The following is a 22461-nucleotide window of genomic DNA, read 5'->3' on the forward strand; positions in this document are numbered from 1 at the left end:
AAATAATGACAGAGGTGGGGGCTGCCAGCAACGTTTGCTGGCTGCAGTGAACTGACTCTCCATCTTCAAGACAATGAGTCCACAACTTTGCTGGGATGGAAAAAATGATAACTTTTAAAAGGTCAGATTGAGCTAACCTCCATAAAAGTACCTTAGGAACTAAGTATCAAGTCGTCTTTTTTTGGGTTTTTTTTTTGTTTTGGTTTTTTTAATTTGTCATTCTTTTTTGTTTGTTTGTTTTGTTCTTTAGGATTTACGTATTCATTTGAGAGAGAGAGAAAGAGAAAGAGAGCCGGAGATAGGCAGAGAGAGGGAGTGAGAGAATCCTTAAGCAGACCCTCGCTGGGCTTGGACCCTGATGTGGGACTTGAGCGGAGCTGAAACCAAGCTTTGGATATTTAAAAAACTGAGCCAACCAGGTGCCCCATTATTTAGGTTTTGTTTTGTTTTGTTTTGTTTTGTTTTGTTTTTATAGAGCAGCCAGGTTAGCAGGAAAATATTTACAATGTATAGTTATAGACTCTTGCACTAATTTTTCTTAGCCATATCCCTATTCTTAGGTCCACTGACTTCTTATATCAGTATTTTTCCAAACTTCCAGTCTCTTTTCACAGAATGCAAGGGAACGAAGTAGAATGACAGGGAATAGAAAATGTTGCATACAGAAGAATATGTATTGTTTTGTGAAGCTTTTGGTATCAGACTCTTGAGTATGTATACATATATGTATGTGTAAACTAAATCTGATACAAAATATTTCTTACTATTAATAGCCAGAAAGCTTTTAAGATGCTCCCATAGGTGGTCATTTTGTTAGCATGGCTATTTATTGAAAGCATGCCTGCTTTATTCAAGGCTTCTTAGTCACTCCATGCCTTCCCCTGCCACCCCCCACAATTCTGCCATTTCAGGGTAACACAGAGTAAAACAATACTGCCTTTTCTCTTTTTTTACTCTGCAAAGGACAGTCCTTTGCAAACTGTTAGCTCCTGAGAGAATTGGTAAGGAGTGAATATGACACATTAGCAGAGACTCTCAAACCTTTGTGGCCTATTATCAAAATCATGCTCCCCACATCCCAGAGAACAGCCAGCACTGCAGACTCCCCTGAGCCTTTGGGGCAGGTGACCGGGAGAAGTTGCTGTAACTCCAGTAAGGAGGCTGAAGGCAGGCAGAAAGACAGTAACCATAACATGCACGGCTCACATTACCCTAGAATATGCAAGGTGCCAGGCACTAACCAGGTTGTCTGTATCTTTCCATTCAATCTGCACGAACCCAATCACTATCCCAACTTTGCAGATGAGGAAACTGAGTCACGAGCGTATTAGCAGGAAAGGGGCCATTCAAAGGCAGATGGTCTGCCTTCCGAGCCTGAGCTCTTACTGGTCCCATCACCTTTGAGGTGGAGAAACCCACTGTCCAAGAGGCATTCTGGACAGACTTCCATACAATGGAAGTTTAGTTCAGAGGAATGAAAAGCATGGACTTTAGACCTTCAGAATATACAACACCCTTATAAGCATTTATCTGTTTTTAAAACTTTGTCTATAAAATTAAGCCACATGATACAGCAACAGAGGTGATCACGGTTTCACATATGCCACATTCGGGGTTCCTGAGGTTTTAGGTTCCACGAAGGCACATCCGTGTCTGTCTAGGACACTATTTCATCCGCATAGCCTCCTAAGGAGCTAGCTGTCAAACAGTAGGTCCTCGGTGTTTGCCGCATACACTAATGAATGTACGTTATGAGCTTATGCGCATCCAAGTTTAGCACCAAAGTTCATATATATGTTGGTTAGAAAAGAGGTGTTTTGGCATTGGCTGTTTTCTCATTTGGGTCAAGATATACAGGCTTTCCAGTCTCAAATCTTACACCAGTTCTGGCATTTGCTTAACAAGAGTGGGTTATAGTGGCAATAATAGTATCTTGTGCCTTGTAAGAACATTTATAATTCCAATTATAAATGCAATGCTTTCACATGCATTGTCTTGTCTGAGGCTCCTTCACCCTGTGATTTCTCCATTATTGATTCACTTGCCACCGACCTACAGTCAAGAGGAAGAGAATTAAAAATATAACTCGTCAACATCATCTGCTCAGCTTCCTATGCTGGGGATCTGATGTTGTGTCTCAGGATTCCACGTTCCTGGCAATGCTCTCCCATGGGCAATAAAATTCCATACCCACAACAAGACAGTTATAAAATGTCTATCACTGGAGCAGCAGCATTAGGCACGATCACTGTCTGGTCATACTACCAACGCATACACGTTCGTGGCCTGTGACATATGAAACACAGCTGAGCAGCTTTAAAAAACAAATACCCTCTCATGCAATCGGCACTCATTCTTACTCTTGATCAAAGTAGTGTTACGAGATGTTCTCAGAGGATCATGGATGTCTGCCTCAAGTCAACAGCCTCGCCCCACCTTGAAACCCAAGGGACTGTTTTCCTTGTACACCTCGCCTTTGGCACAGCACAGATCCTGTGCCGGAAAGAAGCCTACCTTCGCATACAATCCAAACTCCTCTTCATGAGCACAAAGTCCTCCAAGGCCTCCGATGCCTGCTTCCTACCTCCCATCCCTCCACCCGTACTGGCCCTGATGTTCTTCCATCATGGCTGTTTCAGGGCCAGAGAAATGGTTTCATCTTCCTGGAGGCATTTCCTCTCTGTTCTTTACACAGCTGACTTGCCCTCATCATTCATGTCTTAGTTCAAAATTACCTCCTCAGATCGGACTCCTCTGGCCAACCCATTTTGTATTACCCCCACCCAATTATTCTATAGGTTCCTATTTTATTTTCCTCATGGTACTTCCTAGTAGCCTATCATTCACTTACTTATTTCCTTGTTTACGACTTGCCTCCTCCACCTGCCTCTAAGCTTTAAAGGAACAAGGCCCTTACCTGTTGTAGGTATGATCTCATTACACACACATCATAGGAAGGAAGGAAGGAAGGGTGGGCAGCAACAAACCACACTGCATCAGTATTTTATTCTCTCAGTCATAGGGTAACGCAAATGTGATGACTGTTTCCAGAGATTACAGGTCAAAGCAGAATGCAGAATGCAGAATCCTTCTGCTAGAGTAAGAAGAAAGTGCCATGATCGCACACAGAAAAAAGGCCTGGTCTCATCGAGGGCTTGGAAAGACATTTTGGAGAAAGGGGTATTTATACTAAGACATTCAGGATGATTATCATTTAGGTTGTAAAAAAACTCAGAGGTTGGCCCCTTACGGAGGCGGAGTGGAAGCCACCCGAGGCAGCTGGTGCACACAGCCAGGAGAGAGCCAGGTGACCCTGTCAGGGAACTGACACACGTCTGGCCCGGGAGAGGGGCGGGGCCAGGTGGACCATACGCTCGAAGACACTGGAGACTGGAGACTGGAGACTGCAACCGTGTAGGGCTCGGCCAGCTTACTGAGGACTCAGAACTTCAACGGCAATGAGATGTTGCTGAAGAGTTTTAAAAAGTGTTGAGTAATTAGATGTATTTCTAAAAGATTTCTCTGCCTGTGTGATGATGAATTGGAAGGGAAACCAGACTAGAGGAGAAAGACCTGACAGCAGAATGCTCTCATGGTCCAGGTTAGAAAGATGGGTGCTTGGGACCAGGTTATTAACAAAGCGGTGGAGGAAACCATGAGAACAGGTATATTTAGGGTAACTGAAGAGACGTGGTGGCTGACTGGACAGAGGGTAAAAGAGCGGTCAAACAGGCTACTAGGTGGGCAACGAGCGAAGGACATTGGGTGTTTCTTTCTGACCTTTGGAACACTGGAGAAGCAGGTTTGAGAAGAGTGAATAGATTTCCCACATTCTGGGTTGGAGGTGCCTGTCAGATGTCCAGTGGAAAAGCCCAGGACACATGCTTCAGGAGAGAGGTCTGAGCTGAAGGTCATCATCGGGAGCATCTTATAAAAGGAAGGAAAGAGCCGTAAAAGCAGACGTGATTAGCAGGGATGTCGTTATGGTGAGAGGACAAAGGCACCGAAGTCAGAGCCAGAACAGACGAGGAGGAGGAGCAAGGAAAGTCAAGTGAAGAGCCCAAGACACTGATGATAAAGAAGATTTCAAACAGACATGAAATAAGGGAAGAGAGTATTAAAGGAGGAGGAAGCGTTTCTAACAACAACACAGAGAGACTCAGTCGAGTGGTGGAACTGGGTCGTGGAGAGGAATGAGAAAGAGCAGATAAAAGTCAAGTGTTGATATTTAGCTCAGACAGTTTCATTATAATAAAAGTTACAGGGTGAGAGCAGGAAATGGGAGATGTGACATCTGCCGGTTGTTTTGTTTGTAAGCAATGAGACACTTGGGAATGTTTAAATGAGCACAGCGAGGAGCAAAAATGAGACTCAGAAGACACAGGAGAAAAGGCAGCCAGGGAATCCTGAGAGTCCCTTTCAGAAGAGACCTAAGCACAGGTGGAGGAAGGGCTCGCAATAGTCAGAGGCTCTGCTTGTGTTCGAACAAGACAGGAGGTAGTGCGGAGGGATGAACACTAGTTCGTGGTGGCTGATCTAGTTCTCTCTGATGGTATCAACAGATAAGGAGAGTTGCTATTTAATGAACTCTTACTATCTAATAAGCATTGTGTGTGTGTCCATATGTATGTGCATACATAAAGAATATAGGTAGGGGCGCCTGGGTGGCTCAGTAGGTTAAGCCGCTGCCTTTGGCTCAGGTCATGATTCCAGGGTCCTGGGATCGAGCCCCACATCGGGCTCCCTGCTCAGCAGAGAGCCTGCTTCTCTCTCTCTCCCCCTCTCCCTGCCGCTCTGCTTACTTGGGCTCTCTCTCTAGCTGTTAAATAAACAAATAAAATATTTTTTAAAAAAAGAATATAGGTATGTAAGTCTAAGTTAATCATCACAATAACCCTATGGGGAAGGTACCACCATGATTCCAATTTTATATAAGAAAATCTGCTCAAGATCACACAGTTCTAAACAGTGGAACCAGGATTTAGGACCGGATTCTAGGATTTTATTGCCTATTTTATAAACATAAAACTTTTCCAAGTAGACAACCTATTATCCACTACCAGGTCATGCTGGCCAGGCAAGAACTGACCTGTAATGATTCTGGCAATGAATGGAAATAACTAGGTATCCACTACCCATGAATTCTCTTGTTTGCATAAAAATGGAAACACTTCCCTTGGGGCGCCTGGGTGGCTCAGTGGGTTAAGCCGCTGCCTTCAGCTCAGGTCAGGATCTCAGGGTCCTGGGATCGAGTCCCGCATCAGGCTCCCTGCTAAGCAGGGAGCCTGCTTCCTCCTCTCTCTCTGCCTGCCTCTCCGTCTACTTGTGATTTCTCTGTCAAATAAATAAATAAAATCTTAAAAAAAAAAAAAAATGGAAACACTTCCCAAAAGAGCCACGTGACTCATGACCACCACTGAGGTTTATATGTTAGAGACATCTAAGACACGTCTTAAACATATAATAGGCTTATATGTTAGAGATATCTAAGGTCCAAAAAGAGGGCCATTTGCTTGGTGGGATGATGGTGAGCTCACCATGAAGTAAGGTATCAGGCACAGGGCATCACAGATTCAAGGTCAGAGAAAAGGGCTGGTTCTTGATCCATGGAGGTGGCTGATTGTCAGTTCTGTCCTGACCCACCCAGCTCTTGTCATGGGGCGGCAGGAAGAGACCATGTATGTGAACCTAAAGAACTATGCCTCTCAATCCTACAGGCTTCAATAAGACAACGCAGAACATCATCATCTTTGCAGCAGAAGTGTGCAATTTCACCAGCATCGGGCAAGTCCTTTCCCAACTGAGGCACACCTGAGCCACAGTGGCCGAGAAGCTGGAAGGGGCCCTCTGTTTAAATGTTAAGATCTGAGCTCACAGACCTGAGCAAGCACCGCAAAGTAATGAGTATAGTGCTTAGGGGTCAGCTACCACAACCCTCGATCCCTTCCCGACTGGACCTAACAAGGAAGTCATGTTCCTTTTGGTTTAGAACAATACCAACAAGGATCTCGAATCCTGAAAACCACCCATGTTTCCGCTTCAGCAATATCAGGAGCAATGGATTTTCTTTTCAGCTGGAATAAAGCAAAGTGGCAAAGAAACCAGGTCCCACATCCTCTTGACACCATCAGGGCATGGCCTTCCTTTCCACTATGGCCTTCCTTTCCGCTGTGCATTTCCTACTTCTCCATTAATCACACTGCTAAACCCAGCAGAGTACTGAGCAATGTCAGCAACAGTGCGCCTAATTACCTCATTCTTGACACTAATGGAAAGGATTCCAAAGTTTCACCATTAAGCACGATTTTCTCTGCAGGTTTCTAGTGGATATTCCTCAAGTTATAATGTTTCCTTTCAATGCTTGTATTAGAAAAGAAAAAGCGTGTAAAATCAGTCTGCTGCCACCTTAAGAAAACTGAAAAAGAGGAGGAAATTGAAGTAGTCGGAAGTAATCAAGATAAAGCGGAAATCCGAGAACTATCAAACAAGTGACAGAAATCAGCAAAGTCAAAGATCAGTTCTATGAAAATGAAGTAAAAAGGATAAACACAGAGAAAGCCTGATTTCAAAGAGAGAGACAGAGAGAGAGAGAGCAAGAACACAAACCACCCACACTAGGTATGAGATCCTCCAGGTGTGCTAAGGATAATGTTAAGGACTGAAGACCAATTCACGTCAATACATTTGAAAATTTAGATCAAGGCTGAAAGTCAAGGTCCTGTAAAGGTCCAGACGGTCAACATCCGAGGCACTGAGGTCTACAAAGTCCCCACTGAAATGACTCCATGTAGCTATGGCAGCGTTGAAGCATCCAAAGACAGGCACTGGGCCAGAGGTGGCCAGAGGGTTGTAATGTGCCAAGATCTGACTTCGATGAAATGGATAAGTACCTTGAAAAACACACATTTTCATAAGTGATACAAGAAAAAAAAGAAAAAGAAAAAGCTATAGAACATCATATATATATATAAAAAGAAATTGATTTATAATTAACAAAATGATCCAAAAGAAAACTCCAGGCCCAGATGGTATCTCCAGTGATTTCTATCGTAAACTCTTTCACAAAATACATGAGAATACAATATTTTCCAATTCCTTTTAAAGAACATAATGCTGATGCCCAAACTGGCAGAGATATTAAAAGGAAACTACAGATAAAAGTTCCTTGTGAACATATATAGAGAATTCCTGGACAGAATATTTGCAAATGAAACCCAGCAAAAATACATATATACATATATAAATGATAATACATCATTAACCAAGTGGCATTTATTTCAGGCATGCAAAGTTGGCTTAGCATTCAAAAATTCACCACAGTAACAGAATAAAAGAGGCAGACACATGAAAAATCTTAACATATTTGAAGAAGTTCAATGTCTCTTCAAGATAAAAACTCTCAGTATATAGCAATGGAAGGGCTCTCCCTCAAATTCAGAAAGGGCATCTCCAGAAATCTGTAGCAACAATCATACTTAATGGTGAAAATTTAAATTATTCTTCCCTTAGAAATAAGCCGGCAGGTCTGCTCTAACTACTTCCATTCAACATGGCACTGGAGGTTCTAGCTGAGTCAGAAATTCAGGAAGAGGGAATAAAGGGCAAAGAAGAATACGAGACCAGAAGTCAAACTGTCATTATTGACAGAGGGACATGTTCATGGACACAGCAAGCCTTTGAAACTATAAAAACACTTACTAAAACAATTAAGCAAAGTTTGGCAAAGTCCTAAGACAAATTTGGCAAAGTCCTAAGATTAAAAAATCTATTTTATATGCCAGCCACAAAAATCGGGAAACAAATTTTCAAGCATCAAAATATATTAACTATTTAAAATTATGTCTAACAAGAAATGTGCAAGACCCTGACATTGAAAACAACAGGAAAATATTTTGAGAGAAATTAAACACAACCTATGTCAAGATATACACCATGTTCTTAGATAAGATGCATCATGGTTGAAATATCCACCCTCCCAACATTCTTATTTCTATTTGATGTCATCCTAGTTAAAATTAATTAGGCTAAAAGATTAGGCTTCCAAAAATAAACAGTATGATAACTTATGTAGATATGAACAGAACCTAGAATGGCCCAAACAATTGTGGAAAAAAATTTAAAAATAGAACTAAGTTGGAGGCTATATTAAACCTGATTTCAAAGCTTACTATAAAGCTATCATAATTAATACAGTGTGGATTTTGCATGAAAATACATAAAGAGATTAATACAACAGGAGAGTCTGGCAATAGATCTCTTTCTATATGACTTTGATCAAGGTGCCAAGTTAATACAATGGAAAAGCAAAAAAAAAAAAAAAAAAAAATTATGTATGAATAACAGATCTAAATGAAAAACCCAGAACTATAAAGCTCCTAGAAGAAAACAGGAGACTCTTTTTCATGACATTGAGACAGTAAGAATTTCTTATGCCTGACACAATAATTATCAATCAAAGAAGAAAACTTTGATACACTACACATCAAAATGAAAACATTTCACTCACAAAACATACCATTAATAAAATGAGCAGTCTGTTTATTTCTTTCAAAGGAACTGCTACCAAATAAAGAAATCTTCTAACCAACAATAAAAAGATAAACATCCCAATTAAAAACAAACAAAAAAACTGGGCAAGTTTTTTTGAACAGATTCTTCACAATAAAAGATACACGAGTGCCAATAAAAGTTACTCAACATCTCTAGACATTAGAGATAAGCCAATTAAAACCACAATGAGCTACTACTATGTCACACCCACTAGAATGTCTGCAATTGTACAAACTGATGACACTCGATACTGGCCAGTAGATGAAGCAACTAGAATTGTGTCACCTTGTTAATGGGAATGTAACAATGGAGATCTGTCTGGCAGGTTTTTTAAATGAGTAAACATGTACCTTCCCTATGATTCGGCAATTTCACTTTTAGATATTTTATGCAGGAGAAAGGAAAATCTATGCCTATCAAAAGACTTGGACAAGAATGTTTCAAGCAGCTTTAGAAACAGTAGCCTCAAATTGGAAACCCCAATATCAGTCAACAGAATGGATACACAAAGTGTGCTATGGTTACACAATGGAATGGTAAGCAACGAAAAAGAATGAACTTCTAACACATGCAATAACACACTTGTTAAGAAATGAGAACAGTGTGAGATTTTACTCTCCTTGTATGCTCAAGTCAGCCTGGCTCAGATTAAGGGATCCTGGCAGAAGACACAGAGTCTCTGGGTCACAGATAAAGGACAGGTCATTAGTCACACCAATAGCACTGATTAGTATGTACATATAAGCATTTGCACCCATCCCTGATTCTGGACTTTTAAGGGATAACCCCAAAAGAGCCACATAATGCTTGTATATGTAGTGAGGTGTGTTATAGGACAAGAATCTTGAATTTAGGGAACCCAAATCTTTACTAAAGCAAAACCATGTCTGAACTTAGCCCTGGAAGGAGGTTTTTTTCTTTATTATACTGGACAGTAAGCCAATCTACCTTTTGCCCTGGAGAGAAATGTGAGAGAGACTATCTTCCAAAGGTGTTTATATAATAAATAAAGGCATTAAGTTCCTCTGCTCAAGAAATGTACAAAACTTGAGACCCACAGAAGATTGTCACCCAACAGTGTGAAGTGAAAAATCCAGACCAAAAAAGAGGATAAATTCATGAGATTGGCCAACTCAACTGCCTTGATTACCATTTCAATTATTTCTGTGGTTATGGGTCTACTCAAATTTCTACCTCATTTTGAATCTATCTCAGAAACAATGTTCATGGAAAATCATCCATTTGTTTTAAATTTTATTTTAAATTTTTATGCTAAACATTAAGTCACACATAGTATTACATGATCTTTTTAAAATCTCTTCTCATAGGAAGTTATGGTTCCTTTCATGATCTTTTTCCTTCTCTCCCCAAACTCGACTTTTTTTTCTTTCTCCTCTTAACTACAAAAATTTGTTGTTATGTAGATCCCTGGGTGGCTCAGTCAGTCAAGCATCTGCCTTGGGCTCGGGCAATGATCCCTGGATCCTGGGCTCCCTACTCAGCAGAGAGTCAGCTTCTCCCCCTGCCTCCTGCTGCCCCTGCTTGGGCGCTTTCTCTCTGACCAATAAATAAAATCTTTTAAAAAGTTTTGCTGTTATGGTCTGTTTAAGGAAACAGTCCTTGGATTTATGGCTCAGACTGGACCCACATGGCATATATGGGCAATAAATCTGCTCTTACATCTGTCACTGTGGAGTTCTTGAGTTACCTCAGGATCTGTTCTGCTGCTTTCTCTAGAACAGGGATTGGCAAACCACCGGCCACCAGACAAAGGTGGATCCCTACTGGTTTTTATAAATAAAGTTTTACTGGAACCTTGCCATGGCTCTTTATTTAAAAATTTGCCTATGGCTTCTTCCCTACTGCAACAGCAGAAATGAGCAGATGTGAAAGAAACTATACAGCCCAAAGAAACTAAAGTATTTCTATCCTATCCTTCAAAGAAAATGTTGCCCAACTAGAAATCTAGGGTCAAGATGTAGTCATAGCAAAAGTCCTCTACAGACATCTCACAGTATTTATGAAGCACTTCTCAGGACTTCATCCTGGGAGCAAACACACCCACTGAAAATCTCTTGGGATATACAGAAGGCAGAGGTGGTTCCAACTGTTCGTCTCTTCCACACTTACTCCTTAAGGCTGCCATGGACCCCACTTATGTTTTAGTTATTGAATCTGAGTTTGTCATTTCCAATGACAAGTTCCAACTTCATTGGATCAAACAGGCTTCCTGTTATAATAGTCTCTTGTTTCACCTGAAGTTTTCTCCGCTCTCAACAACCAATCTCATCTGCTGTCCACTTCTAGGCATTCCTCAAAGTAACTGGTTTAGTGTATCCAGATACGATACGATTTTTTTTTTTTTTATTGTTTGCTGGCTATTCAGTAAAATTCTGGCTGCGTGAAAGTAACCAGACGAAACCCAAGATGAAGTCACTCAGGCCTCGTCCTGGGTCAGCAAACCAGAACTTAATTTCTGGGCTCAGCTTCCCTAGAAAGGCAGGCCGAGGGCAACCAGCCAGCAGCCGCCTGCTCCATACAAGAGACCTGCCGCAGCTCCAAGATGTCCCTTTGCTCCATTTGAGGAAGGGAAACCTGATTTAACCAATCAGCAGATGCCCTGTATAATTTCCTTGTGCCTGCTCACTTGGACTATAAAAATCCCTTGCTTTATCAGCATTTTGGTGCCTCTGTTAGACTAGATGATGCCTGATTCATGAATCACTCAGTAAAAGCCTGCTAAATTGGTAAATTATGGAAATTTTTCTTTTAATAGATGAGAGGGGAGGTAAAGAGTATGAGTTCCACTCATATGGGTTCCTGCTACATTACAAAAAAAGAGGTTATCAGATCATGCTTTTCTAGAGAGGCAAGAAGAATAACTCGTGTATTCAGCATACACTGGGTAGCTTCAGGCTTCATAGGCTCTCCTACTCATGCAATAAAGTTGGGATAAGGAACACTATCAACATTGGATCCAACTGGTTTTGAAAGAATCTCTCAATGACTAAAAGTGAGGCCAAACACTGGCCCTAAGAAGCAAAATGAGAGTCTCTTTCTTATATGTATTTCTTCATCCTGGGAGGGGTGATGAATGATTTTATATTGCTTATCTTGAGTTACTGAGAGTGCTCTGGGTCATGTCCCCACACAGTAGCAACTAAGCTTTTCAAGTCCAAAATGTTCCCATCTCTTTTCTGATGATCTTCACACAGATTAAAAATAAAGGAAGAGTAGAAACTCCTTCTTACCAGATCCCAAGCCTCCAGAACAAAGTATTTTGCCAAAGATCCCTCAAATCTGAATGACTGAATTTATTAGATTGGTAGTAGGGATATACATCCAAAATGCAGTATCTTTGCCTTTAATCCCAACATTATCTCACATAAAAGGAAACAAAGAATTTAAAATAATAACTTGGGCAGGTAGATCATCAATTATAGCCAAATCTGATCTCAGTTTAAAATGGAGCAATTTTAAAGGACTAACGTTTCACTTTAAAAACTGCTCACAGTATTAGCGTGAGTAATTTTAATTAAAAACAAACTCCAGCAGATGGTTACATCCATTTTCGAAGAGAGCACACTAAAGGGGTTTCAACTTAGATGCACACACTTCTCATGAACCACACCAAGGCTTCAACAGTATTCAAATGTTAGATTCTCTAATATGCATATTAGTATCAGTTACAAAATTGAAACACTGTACTGAAGGCATCTGTTGGGTGGTCTGTCAAACATTTCAATTTGTGCTAAAAGTGTTTCATAATTAAGCGGATAAATGCCTTCTTCATAAACCTTCCTCGTTGCCTGCTTCTCATCCAATATGAAAAGGAAGCATTACATAACTCTTGAACAGAATGGAAAACTTTATTTTAAGGGAGAAAAAAACCCCCTAAATTCTGTTAATTAGTGGAATATGTGGAAGCTCTTGGGATATGAAGAACTTTAGCTGTAAGAATAAAAACAATCCATTGTTGCCAACAGGGGAGAGAGTGGGTATGTTTCATATACTGAGAATGGGAAGATGAATTTCTACAATGTTCCACAAGGCTTAAAAGAGGTACACTCTTCGACCTAGCAATCTTACTTCTGGAAGTTTATCCCGAAAAAATAAAGAAAAATATGCACAATCTGTATGTATGTATATACACGGCTGTTTGCTGCAGTACTATTAAGGACAGCCAAAAATCAAAAACCAACCTAATCACCAGTATTAAGCAGTCGTAATAAACGACATTCTGCAATGTACTAGATTAAGCCAAATGGGCAACTCCTTCATTAAAACACACACAAAGCAAACATATCCCATGTGCAAAGTCCATGGCAAAAACGAGAGAGGTGGAAGGAGAGAGGGAATGGGGGGGGGGGGCCGTGGGAGTGAGTGTGTGATAGTCCCCGATGCCGGCAGTGTACCTCATCAGTAGCAAATGTCATGACAACCTAACGTAGGATTTGGGGACAGATTCAAACATCTGGAGACTGAGATTCAAACTGCCACACGGAAACACAACATTTCTGTCTCCTGCCTCTCGCACTCCCTGAGCAAGCCCGTGAGTTGGAACTGAGATGCTGATATATAGCTGAGATTCTCTGAGTCTTACACAGCCTAATACAGAGCTCTAGAAAAATTCTACCCACCCGCTCAGAGAGGCAAGATGAAAGCCCTTGGAGAGGGAAAAAAAAGTCCCTTCAGAGATAACAAAACCTTAAGCCCATGTCACGTGATCTGGAAATCCTCAACTGAGTTATCAACCACAAAATTAATCTAGCATCCACAAAATCTGTGGAGACCTAGAAGAAGCAAAGAAGAGAAACACACTATAGGCATGCACGCTTTCTCCAGGGCACATAGAATGCCTACAGAGAACACACACCTAGTTCAAATTTTAAAATGAACACACAAAAAACCAGATTCAGTTTAACAGAAGAACCAGCCTTAAAAGAACTAGCATTAGAACAGTCTAGATGAGATTATTAAAAATGTCTCTGTCGGGGCACCTGGGTGGCTCAGTGGGTTAAGCCTCTGCCCTGGGCTCAGGTCACGATCTCAGTGTCCTGGGATCAAGCTCCGCATCAGGCTCTCTGCTCTGCCTCTCTGCCTACTTGTGATCTCTGTCAAATAAATAAAATCTTTAAAGAAAAAATATCTCTTTCAAAGAATTGAGATAAAAAATAAAAACCATAATGAAGAGATGAGTCATCATAAAGAGAGATAGGTAAGTCAACATAAACTGATTTTTCAAAAACCAAAAAGAACTTTGGGAAATTAGAGATACAATAATCAAAACTGATGAAATTAGTATTTATACTGAAATATTTACAGGTAAAGATTACTGGCATCTGCAATTACAACTCATCTGCAATTCGTTGTAAATATAAGGTGGACTAAGGGAACTATAGAGCAGGGGATAAAGCTCAGATAATGTGATAAAGAAAATAAAATGTTAATCGTAGAATCCTGGTGTTAGGTTTGCACATCATTGTACAATTCGATTTCGTTGTCTGTATTAAAATGTTACGATAAATTATGGGGGGGAATAAATTAATTATGCATCACATTAGACACCAATGTTATGTCATTTTGGGGACAGCAACAATGACTAACACAAAATCAAGAGTTGGCCACTTAACCAACTGAGCCACCCAGGCATCCCTGGGTCAAGCACTCTAAAATCGTGTTTTAAATATATTAACTAATTTAATCCTAATATTACAATACAGGTACTATTAATATTAATATTATAATATTAATTTTAACACCAAAGCACAAAATTATTAAATAAGTTGCCCAAGGCAGCACAGCTAATAAACAAATGGTAGAGTTGACATCTGAACCTATATAATATGGACCTCGATACTTCTTTCTTAATCACTATCCTCTATGAAAAGCAAGTTAGTGACGTGGAAAATGTATTCAACAAGTCAAGTAAGGGGCGCCTGGCTGGCTCAGTCAGTATAACATGCAAATCTAGCTCTTACAGTTGTGCGTTCGAGCCCCATGTTGGGTGTAGAGATTATTCAATAATAAATAAACTATTCAAAAAACTACCTAAATTACAGCACAAAAAAAAAATGGAGAGTTTGAAAATATGACATAGAGGTTGAAAGACAGAGAGCATGAGAAGGTTCAACATAGAGGAGATAAAATTCTAAATGAAGAAATTAGAGCAAATGGAGGAAAGGCATCAATTAAAGAAAAAATGGAGGGGAATTTTCCAAAATTGAAGACAGACATTTAACCAAAGATTCAAGAAGTTCTCAGAGTCCTAAGCAGGTTAAATTTTAATAGCAGGAGAAAAAAAAAATGTACAGGTAGATACATTAGAAGAAAACATCACAACCACAGAAACAAAAAAAATCATAAAAGCAGCCAAAGACCAAAGACCAAATGTTCCTGCAATTAACATGAAGGAAAAATAAGATGACCCAAAAGTTTATAGCAACAATGAAGGCCATAAGGTAACAGAATATTTTTTAAAGTTCTGAAAGAAAATTATTCTTAACTTAGAATTTTAGGCCTTAACTGTCAAGAAGGAAGTCAAAAGACAAAGAATCAGAAAATGTCCTCCATAAGCAGGACATTATTGTCACTGAACAAATCACTAAAAGATACACTACAGGAAGAAGGGAATTGGATTTTAAAATAAGAAATGGAGTAAAAGAAAAAAAAGCAAAGTCATAGCTTAATATGTTGGTACATCGAAGATTTAGATAACCCAATTAATGGTTGATTTAAAAACAATTAAATTAGGGATGCCTGGGTGGCTCAGTCAGCTAAGTGTTTCACTCTCGGTTTCACTCAGGTCATGATCTCAGGATGGTGAGATCGAGCCCCAAATTGAGCTCCATGCTCAGCACAGAGTCTGCTTGAGATTCCCTGCCTCCACCCCTTTAGACACTTTCTCTCTAAAAGTAAATACACAAAATCTTAAAAAAAAAAAAAAAAAAAAAAAGAGCATTAAACAGCAGCATGTAAAATAGGAAGTGGAGATCAGAATAAGAATTTCCACAGTCCTTGTGAGGAAGAGGATGATCTAGTAACAGCTGACCAGAACGTAAGCACTGTGAAATCAAGAACTTTGTTGCTGGACGTATAGAACCTACAAAAAGGCTGACGAGCCCTCAGATGATCACAGCAAACCTAGAGAAGGGAGGAAATAAATTCTGGCATACCCATATTCGATCACTCTATTTGCCAACTTGATATATATTTATAGCAAGAAAAATGGTAGATAACATTGAGTGAAAAAAAGTAACAAAATGTATTAAATATAAAGAAATATTTTTTCTATGTATATGTAGATACATCGACAGATAACAGCACAAGTACACGTTTATGTCAATAGCTACACACTGACATATATTTAGAGACAGACAGACTGATATGTCTACACATTTATAAAAAAAAGAGGAAAAATTTTTGACACCTATATGCCAAAATGTCATCAATGGTCACCTGTGGGAAGAAAAGCTATAGGGCTATGGGTGTTTTCTAAAAATTATTTTCCCTTTTTTCTTTCTCAATCTGTACTTTCTTTTTCTAAATCTTTCATAACACACGTTAATAAAGAAATCATGACACTGAAAATAAAATTGATAGAAGAAATACCCACAACATATAATTTACTGTTTTAAGCAATTAAGTATTTAATTATCACACAAAATGGTATCTTGTAAGCAAAGAGATAATTGATCGAAGTCAGGGAAAAATAAAGTAGGCATATGTAGGCTGAAAAATTTAAGTTTCAGCAATGATTGATAATACCTGAAATTTAAGAGAGGATGTTAAAACTTTTTTTTTAAAGAATCCTTTCTTCAATAGATAATGAAAGTACTTTTAATAAAGGCAGAGATATCAATAAATTAACTAAACAGAAACTTATTTTTATAAAACTGTAATATAATTGCAATTTAATTAACTGGTAATGTCCATGAAAAAAAAAAAAATCACCTACTTAGTTTCCTCACCCAAGTGGCACTGACTAGAATTGTAGAGCCACTGCCCTAGGAAGAAACCAGTCACTTTTGAAAATCCAACCCAGTAACCTAAAGACTACTCAATATAAACCAACGTCCCCTTTTCCTAAAGACGCGCATCAAGGATCCATTTCTCTCCAAAAGTAAGTAATATAAAGACTTCTTTAGTAACATCAGTAAGTCAGGTGATCTCCACTCAAGATTCAAACAAAATTAAAAGAAATAATCAAAACACTCTAAAACGTTAAATTGCTGAATATGTTAATGATCCAAGTATCCTTCACCCTCTGCACCTATTTGATTTTTCAGGGACTGAATTTAAAGTAGTGCTAAGAGGACAAGCAATAGAAAGCAGTGGAGACCATTCGGAATCCTGCTAGTCCTGCCAGTGCTACTTACAAATTGTACAACATTGGGAAAACTGCTTAATGTCTCTAGATTCACACTTCAGCCGCTGAAACCAAGAAAAGTAAACACTAATATTTAAATATCTTTCCAGCTTAATATCCTCGTAATCTAAAAGCCAATAAAAAGGCCGAATCTCTAAACAATTCCACAACAAGGAGCACACCTTAAGACGGGAGGCTCACGGAGCGGTCCCAGAGGAAGCGGGGTGAATAAAATGGAACTCGAAATAGACCATTTTCCAAAACTGCTCATCTGTGATCTGTAATTAACCAAAACCCAAAATACATGAAAACATCTGTCTTTGCCGAAGAGCCCTCCATCTCTCTGAGTCATGCAAATCATGTACATATTTTGTAATAAATACTCCATTAGCCTAGATGGAGAGTCTTACACAGAAGGACAGAAATAGGCACAGTATCTGAGTACATGTGATACACTAGAGACTTGAGAGATGAGTGACGTGGTTTTTTTTTTTTTTTTTAACCCGTGTAGCCAACCAGAAGGATGACACAAAGCTAGAAAAAGAAAAATCAAACCACTGATTGCTGAAATAGTTCCAGCATAGTGCCTGGCACACAGACAACACTCCCTAAATGATGGAGGAATGAATGCTTACCTCTTCAAGTGCCCTCAAGCCTCAAAAGCCCGCACCTATAAAATACCTGTTTTTTATGGAAATCCTTGAGGGCCGTTTCATAGCCTTCCTCCAGTCTACTGAAGGCTATTACAACATCTGTCGTCCACCAGATCTGTGAGCCTGTCAGGGCAACTTGTGCAGGGAAATCCAAGATCCACAACTCCCTAGGTTTTTCCTCGTAGGCTGCTATGGCTTCTGTGATGGAACATCGCACTGTACCTTGCATGGTCTCTTCAAGTCGCAGGAGCCATGTTTCCACCTTTTGAAGCAAATCGAAATGATTTAACACAGGCTTAACTGTGGAGGAGAGAGAACTCCATCCCTCCATGGGCTTAAAAGCCATGCAGAGAGAGAGGCCTTACATGGATTTCTTTTCAGGATTGATTGATTTATTTTGAGATGGAGAGAGCACACAGGAGCATGAATGGGGGACGAGGAGAGGACAAGAATCTCAAGCTGGATGCAGGGCTTGATCTCACCACCCTGAGATCACGACCTGAGCCTAAATCAAGAGTCAGACGCTTAACCCACTGAGCCACCCAGGGGTTCCGGATTTATTTTAAATCCAGGTAGAAAACTAGAGGAAGTTGAACTCAGAGGATCAGAACAACAACTCAGAACAACAGGGAAGGAAGCCCATTGAACTTGTCTTCTCCCAGGATAGTGCTCAAGTTACTCCACCTACAGGACGGCTAATAAATTTTTGCAGCCTCAACAGAGGAGATATTCTCAATTACTGACTTTTCACATCCGAAGACAAGAGGGTTCTGGACTAGGGTCCCCTGTGGTAATGCACAGTGTTCTGAGAAACCAACCATCACAGCCATCTACTAGATAGAGGCATATGCTAGAATAATATTCTAGAGCTCTGGGGATATTGGTAGATTGTTTTAAAAATATGGGTTTTTTTTGATAATTTTTAAATATACTGAAAACTCTTCTCTGAAATCTTCCTAGTTCTTAGTCTTAAGACAAAGTGTTTCCAGCAAATGTCTTAATTATATTCCCTACTGGTTCTCGTCTTCACACTTGTCAAAAATTAGACAGCAGGAGAGTATAAGAGATAGGACAACTGCTGACTTGCGAAAGTTAATCTCTTTTTTTAAATGCAAGTTTATTTTGCCCCCACAAATTTATCTTAACCCATTTTCTAACCTATTCAAATATGCTTTATTGTATTTACCCATATATCTGTTGCCATGGAATGATATTATCTAATAAAAAGGATATGTACAATATTCACAAATAGATGACCTAAGCAATAAAAAATGACTATAATAAATCAATTCCAAGGACCATAAGAGATCGTGAAGATGTTGAAACTGTTTAGTCGGGGGGTGCCTGGGTGGTTCAGTCATTTGAGTGTCCAACTCTTGGTTTCAGCTCAGGTCATGGTCTCAGGGATCGTGAGATGGAGTCCCTCATCCAGTTCTGTTCTCAGCATGGGCTCTGCTTGAAATTCTTTCCCCCACTTTCACTCTTCCTCTGCTCCTCACCCCCGCTCACGTTCACTCTCATTCTCTGTCAAATAAATACATAAAATCTTTAAAAAAAAAAAAAAGCAAAACACTTTTTCCCCCTCCATCTGTGTGTGAAAATGGCAGAAACATTCATTCCTAGGATCTTTCTCTGGAGAACTGGGAAGGAGTACTGTGTAGTTAATGAGCTGACAGTCTTCCCCACTGAATGAAAAAGGTGGCACTGCCCTGGCAATGGGCTCCATCTTCCCCAAAGCTTTCACTTCTGACGCTGCAACTGGGTTTTGTTCGCGTGTCTAAATTCAAGGTCTGTGATCCCATCACTACTTTAGTCCCATCACTACTTTAAGTCACTAAGTCACAACCCTTGGCGTCACCCAGCAACTAGTTCCTTCAGGAAATCATACATCATTTGAGCATTTCCCAAATACTCTGGGATTCCTACCCTCAATATAGCCGCCTTCTCTCCAGAACTTTCCAGTCCATCTGGGAAGACCAAACACACATATAGACTCATGGATCATCTCATGTTCAAATGACTGTGCCAACAATGGCTACTTAACTCAGTGTGATCTGAGAACTAAGCTCTGATGAGATGTCGTTTGGTCCCTTCCTGTGCTGATGTTTCTTCAGCTTCTGCCCAACCCTCTTTAACAACGATCACCACTTCCCGTTATTGCCAACTATCCATTTCTTCAGGGAGCCCACGAGCTCCTCAAAGACAGGGACCATGTCTTACTTATCTCTGGATCCCCAGAAGATTAACCCAGCATCTGGCACATGGTGGGTATTCAATCAACACTCATCAAACAAAATACAAATAGTCTACATTGGGAGAAACCAATCATCAAAGTGCAGGGGAAGAAAAGACCTTAAGGAAAAGCATCTTTTATCAAACAAAGGCAATTAGAAGATCAGCGTAGTGTATGCTCGAGTCTCTGGCCGAAACTGCTTACAGAGAACTAATGTGTGCTCTGTGAAAACGCTCAGTACCAAGGGTTTCCGCGACTGACAAACACATCCGTCAAGTGGACTGTCCTCCTTCTGGGCACTATGCCAATCGGCTCGCAGCCTGCCAGGCAGGGAGCAGGCAGCAGCACACTTTTGTCAAGATAGTTTATGGTGACTTTTTCTAATCACTGTAATAATATCCTAAAGAGCCCAAGAGATCAAAAAATATATTTTAATCAAAGTATTCCGCCATCTGCTTTCCCTTCATTTGGCAGGATTTCTTGGTACAATATTAAAAAGCAGCAGAGAGAAATGAAGAAAACCCCTGTTTAAAAAAAAAAAGATGAAGAAGCTTGGCATTGCATTTCTGCAAGGGACATTTTAAGGAACCCCGCCACAACCCAAACAGCTCTAGAACGGAGGCCACTGTCTCAGTGACTCCATGGATTAACTCAAGCTGCACAAGCATCATCATAAAAAGATGCGATTCCTCTACATCATCTGCAAACACCAGGAGCTCTTTCATAAATCGTCATGAGCCAATCTCTCCGGTGACCGTTCAGCATATTTTTGAGGTATCCAGCTGGGCGAGGAGCAAATACGCTAACCTAACTGTCGGAGCACGTGGTAGTTAGGGAACGGGACATCAGTGTGGAAGACTCCATCCACTTATTTATGAGCAGCCATTCTAAACATTCACATCACATTCCTGAACCACATGACTCTTTAAAACGTGCGTTCCTGCAAGGCACTACTTCACCCCAACTCTCAGTGGTGGAACCAGCAAGCTTTGCGCGAGACCCTGTCAGTAGGCTTGCACCTGCTTCTCCTTCTGGGGTCCACTCGCTCAACCCGTGATGATCCTTCCTAACAAGCTCAGCCATTAGCCTTTCTGACAGCCTGTGGGGCGCTGAAGCCATGTGAGCAGGAACCGGGAAACAGAGGGGTCACACCGGTCGAGGCCAAACAGGAAGCTCTGATCTCCAAACCAACCAGGGCCTGGTATGACCGCAGCTGATTTTTTTTCTTGTTCAATTCATCCTTTAAAAATTACCCTGAAAATACTCTCACAGCCCAGAAAACCTCATCATCAAATCTTACGTGGTCTGTGCATTCGCACTCGGCTTGGAACGGGACGTATTCCTTTTCTTTGCTGTACATTCCGATCGCTCTGTGGGTGGACTCATCGTGACCCTCTTCAAACTGCAGATCTGTAATGCTGTCGAAGAGTTTGGCAAGGTGACGTGTCACCTATGATCATTTGGAAAGATAAGAGCATTTTTTTTACTGGAGATCTATTTGGGTAACCTAGTAAGGATGAGTTCATGCAATTTTCTTTATGTAATAAAAGTTGTCTCAAAATGTTTTTCTTCAAAATAGCCATTACTTCTTAAATTCCAGAGTTTAAAATGACCTTGATGGGGGCACCTGGGTGGCTTAGTCGGTTGGGTAACCAACTCTTAATTTCAGCTCAGGTCACCATCTCAGTGCTCAGAGATGAAGCCTCATGTGGGATTTCATGCTCAGCACTGAGTTTGCTGGAGATTCTCTCCCTCTGCCCCTTGCTCCCCCCTGGGTCACACTAAATAAATAAATCTTTAAAAATGGATGAATGAATGAATGAATGGGCCTTGATGGAGAAGTGGCCAGGCACTCTGGCTGGATTATCAGATGTTAGGTGGTCAATGCTTATCATAAAAAGTTACCTATCTTTTACTCAGAGATTAGACACTTACCAACTTCCCTGTCTGTGCCATATACCTGTAGCAATCACCCTGCTGGGAATTTTATGGTTGAGTTTCTAAAGTTCAGATATATTCTTAAGCTATAGATACCGTTTACTACAGGAAAGCTGTGTTCAAATATTTGAAAGGAAAATTTACGTTACATACAACCTTCGTCTCGTGTTGGGTCTCATGTTGGTGTGCGCTTGCCTTGATACTTAAGTGTACTCTATGACATATCTATTACAAAAGATTCCCCCAACTTTATTGACAAGGAAACTGAAGCTAAAATGCTAGATGACTTTGTCAGGCTGACAATGCTCAAACTAAGTGGCTTTTAGATGTTAGGTCTCCAAATCCAGGTCCTATCTATGAAGTTCAAATTCTTCTGCCATCATTAACTTTGATACCTTAGATCGTGGTATCTCCAAAGGAACCCCCAATAACATTGTGAACTCTACTATAGGTGCCAGACTATTTGAAAAATAAAACCAAATTAAAAGACACAGATCAGCATTTGTTCAGCCAGAGGCTGATTTGGAGACTAAAGCCTAACTGGAATTCAGAGTACCGGAAGAACCATACTTGTCCATGTAGTCTATCAGCACAGACCAGAACAGGGCTCCCCACCTAGAGGTGCTGTTAGGAGGAAAGAGGAGGAAAGCGTGCATTCTGAAAGTAGACTCACAAGGACAACAATCGGGTGAGCCACTTGGCCTCTCCTGGGGTATAGT

At 40.3% G+C, this 22461-nt stretch overlaps 1 protein-coding gene across 1 annotated transcript in view; it reads right to left on the reverse strand.

Annotated features, from left to right (window-relative positions):
- The window catches only part of DNAH11 (dynein axonemal heavy chain 11), a 319948-nt gene that overhangs the window by 200567 nt on the left and 96920 nt on the right, over positions 1–22461 (reverse strand). The window contains exons 29-30 of the mRNA XM_082693790.1: positions 21105–21254; positions 17600–17833 (exon numbers count right to left, since the gene is read on the reverse strand). Of these exons, the coding sequence (XP_082549916.1) occupies positions 17600–17833; positions 21105–21254 (384 nt within the window). The remainder of the gene's footprint in view (positions 1–17599; positions 17834–21104; positions 21255–22461) is intronic.

Source organism: Mustela nivalis (genome assembly GCF_964662115.1).
Source record: "Mustela nivalis genome assembly, chromosome: 12".
Classification (NCBI taxonomy): domain Eukaryota; kingdom Metazoa; phylum Chordata; class Mammalia; order Carnivora; family Mustelidae; genus Mustela; species Mustela nivalis.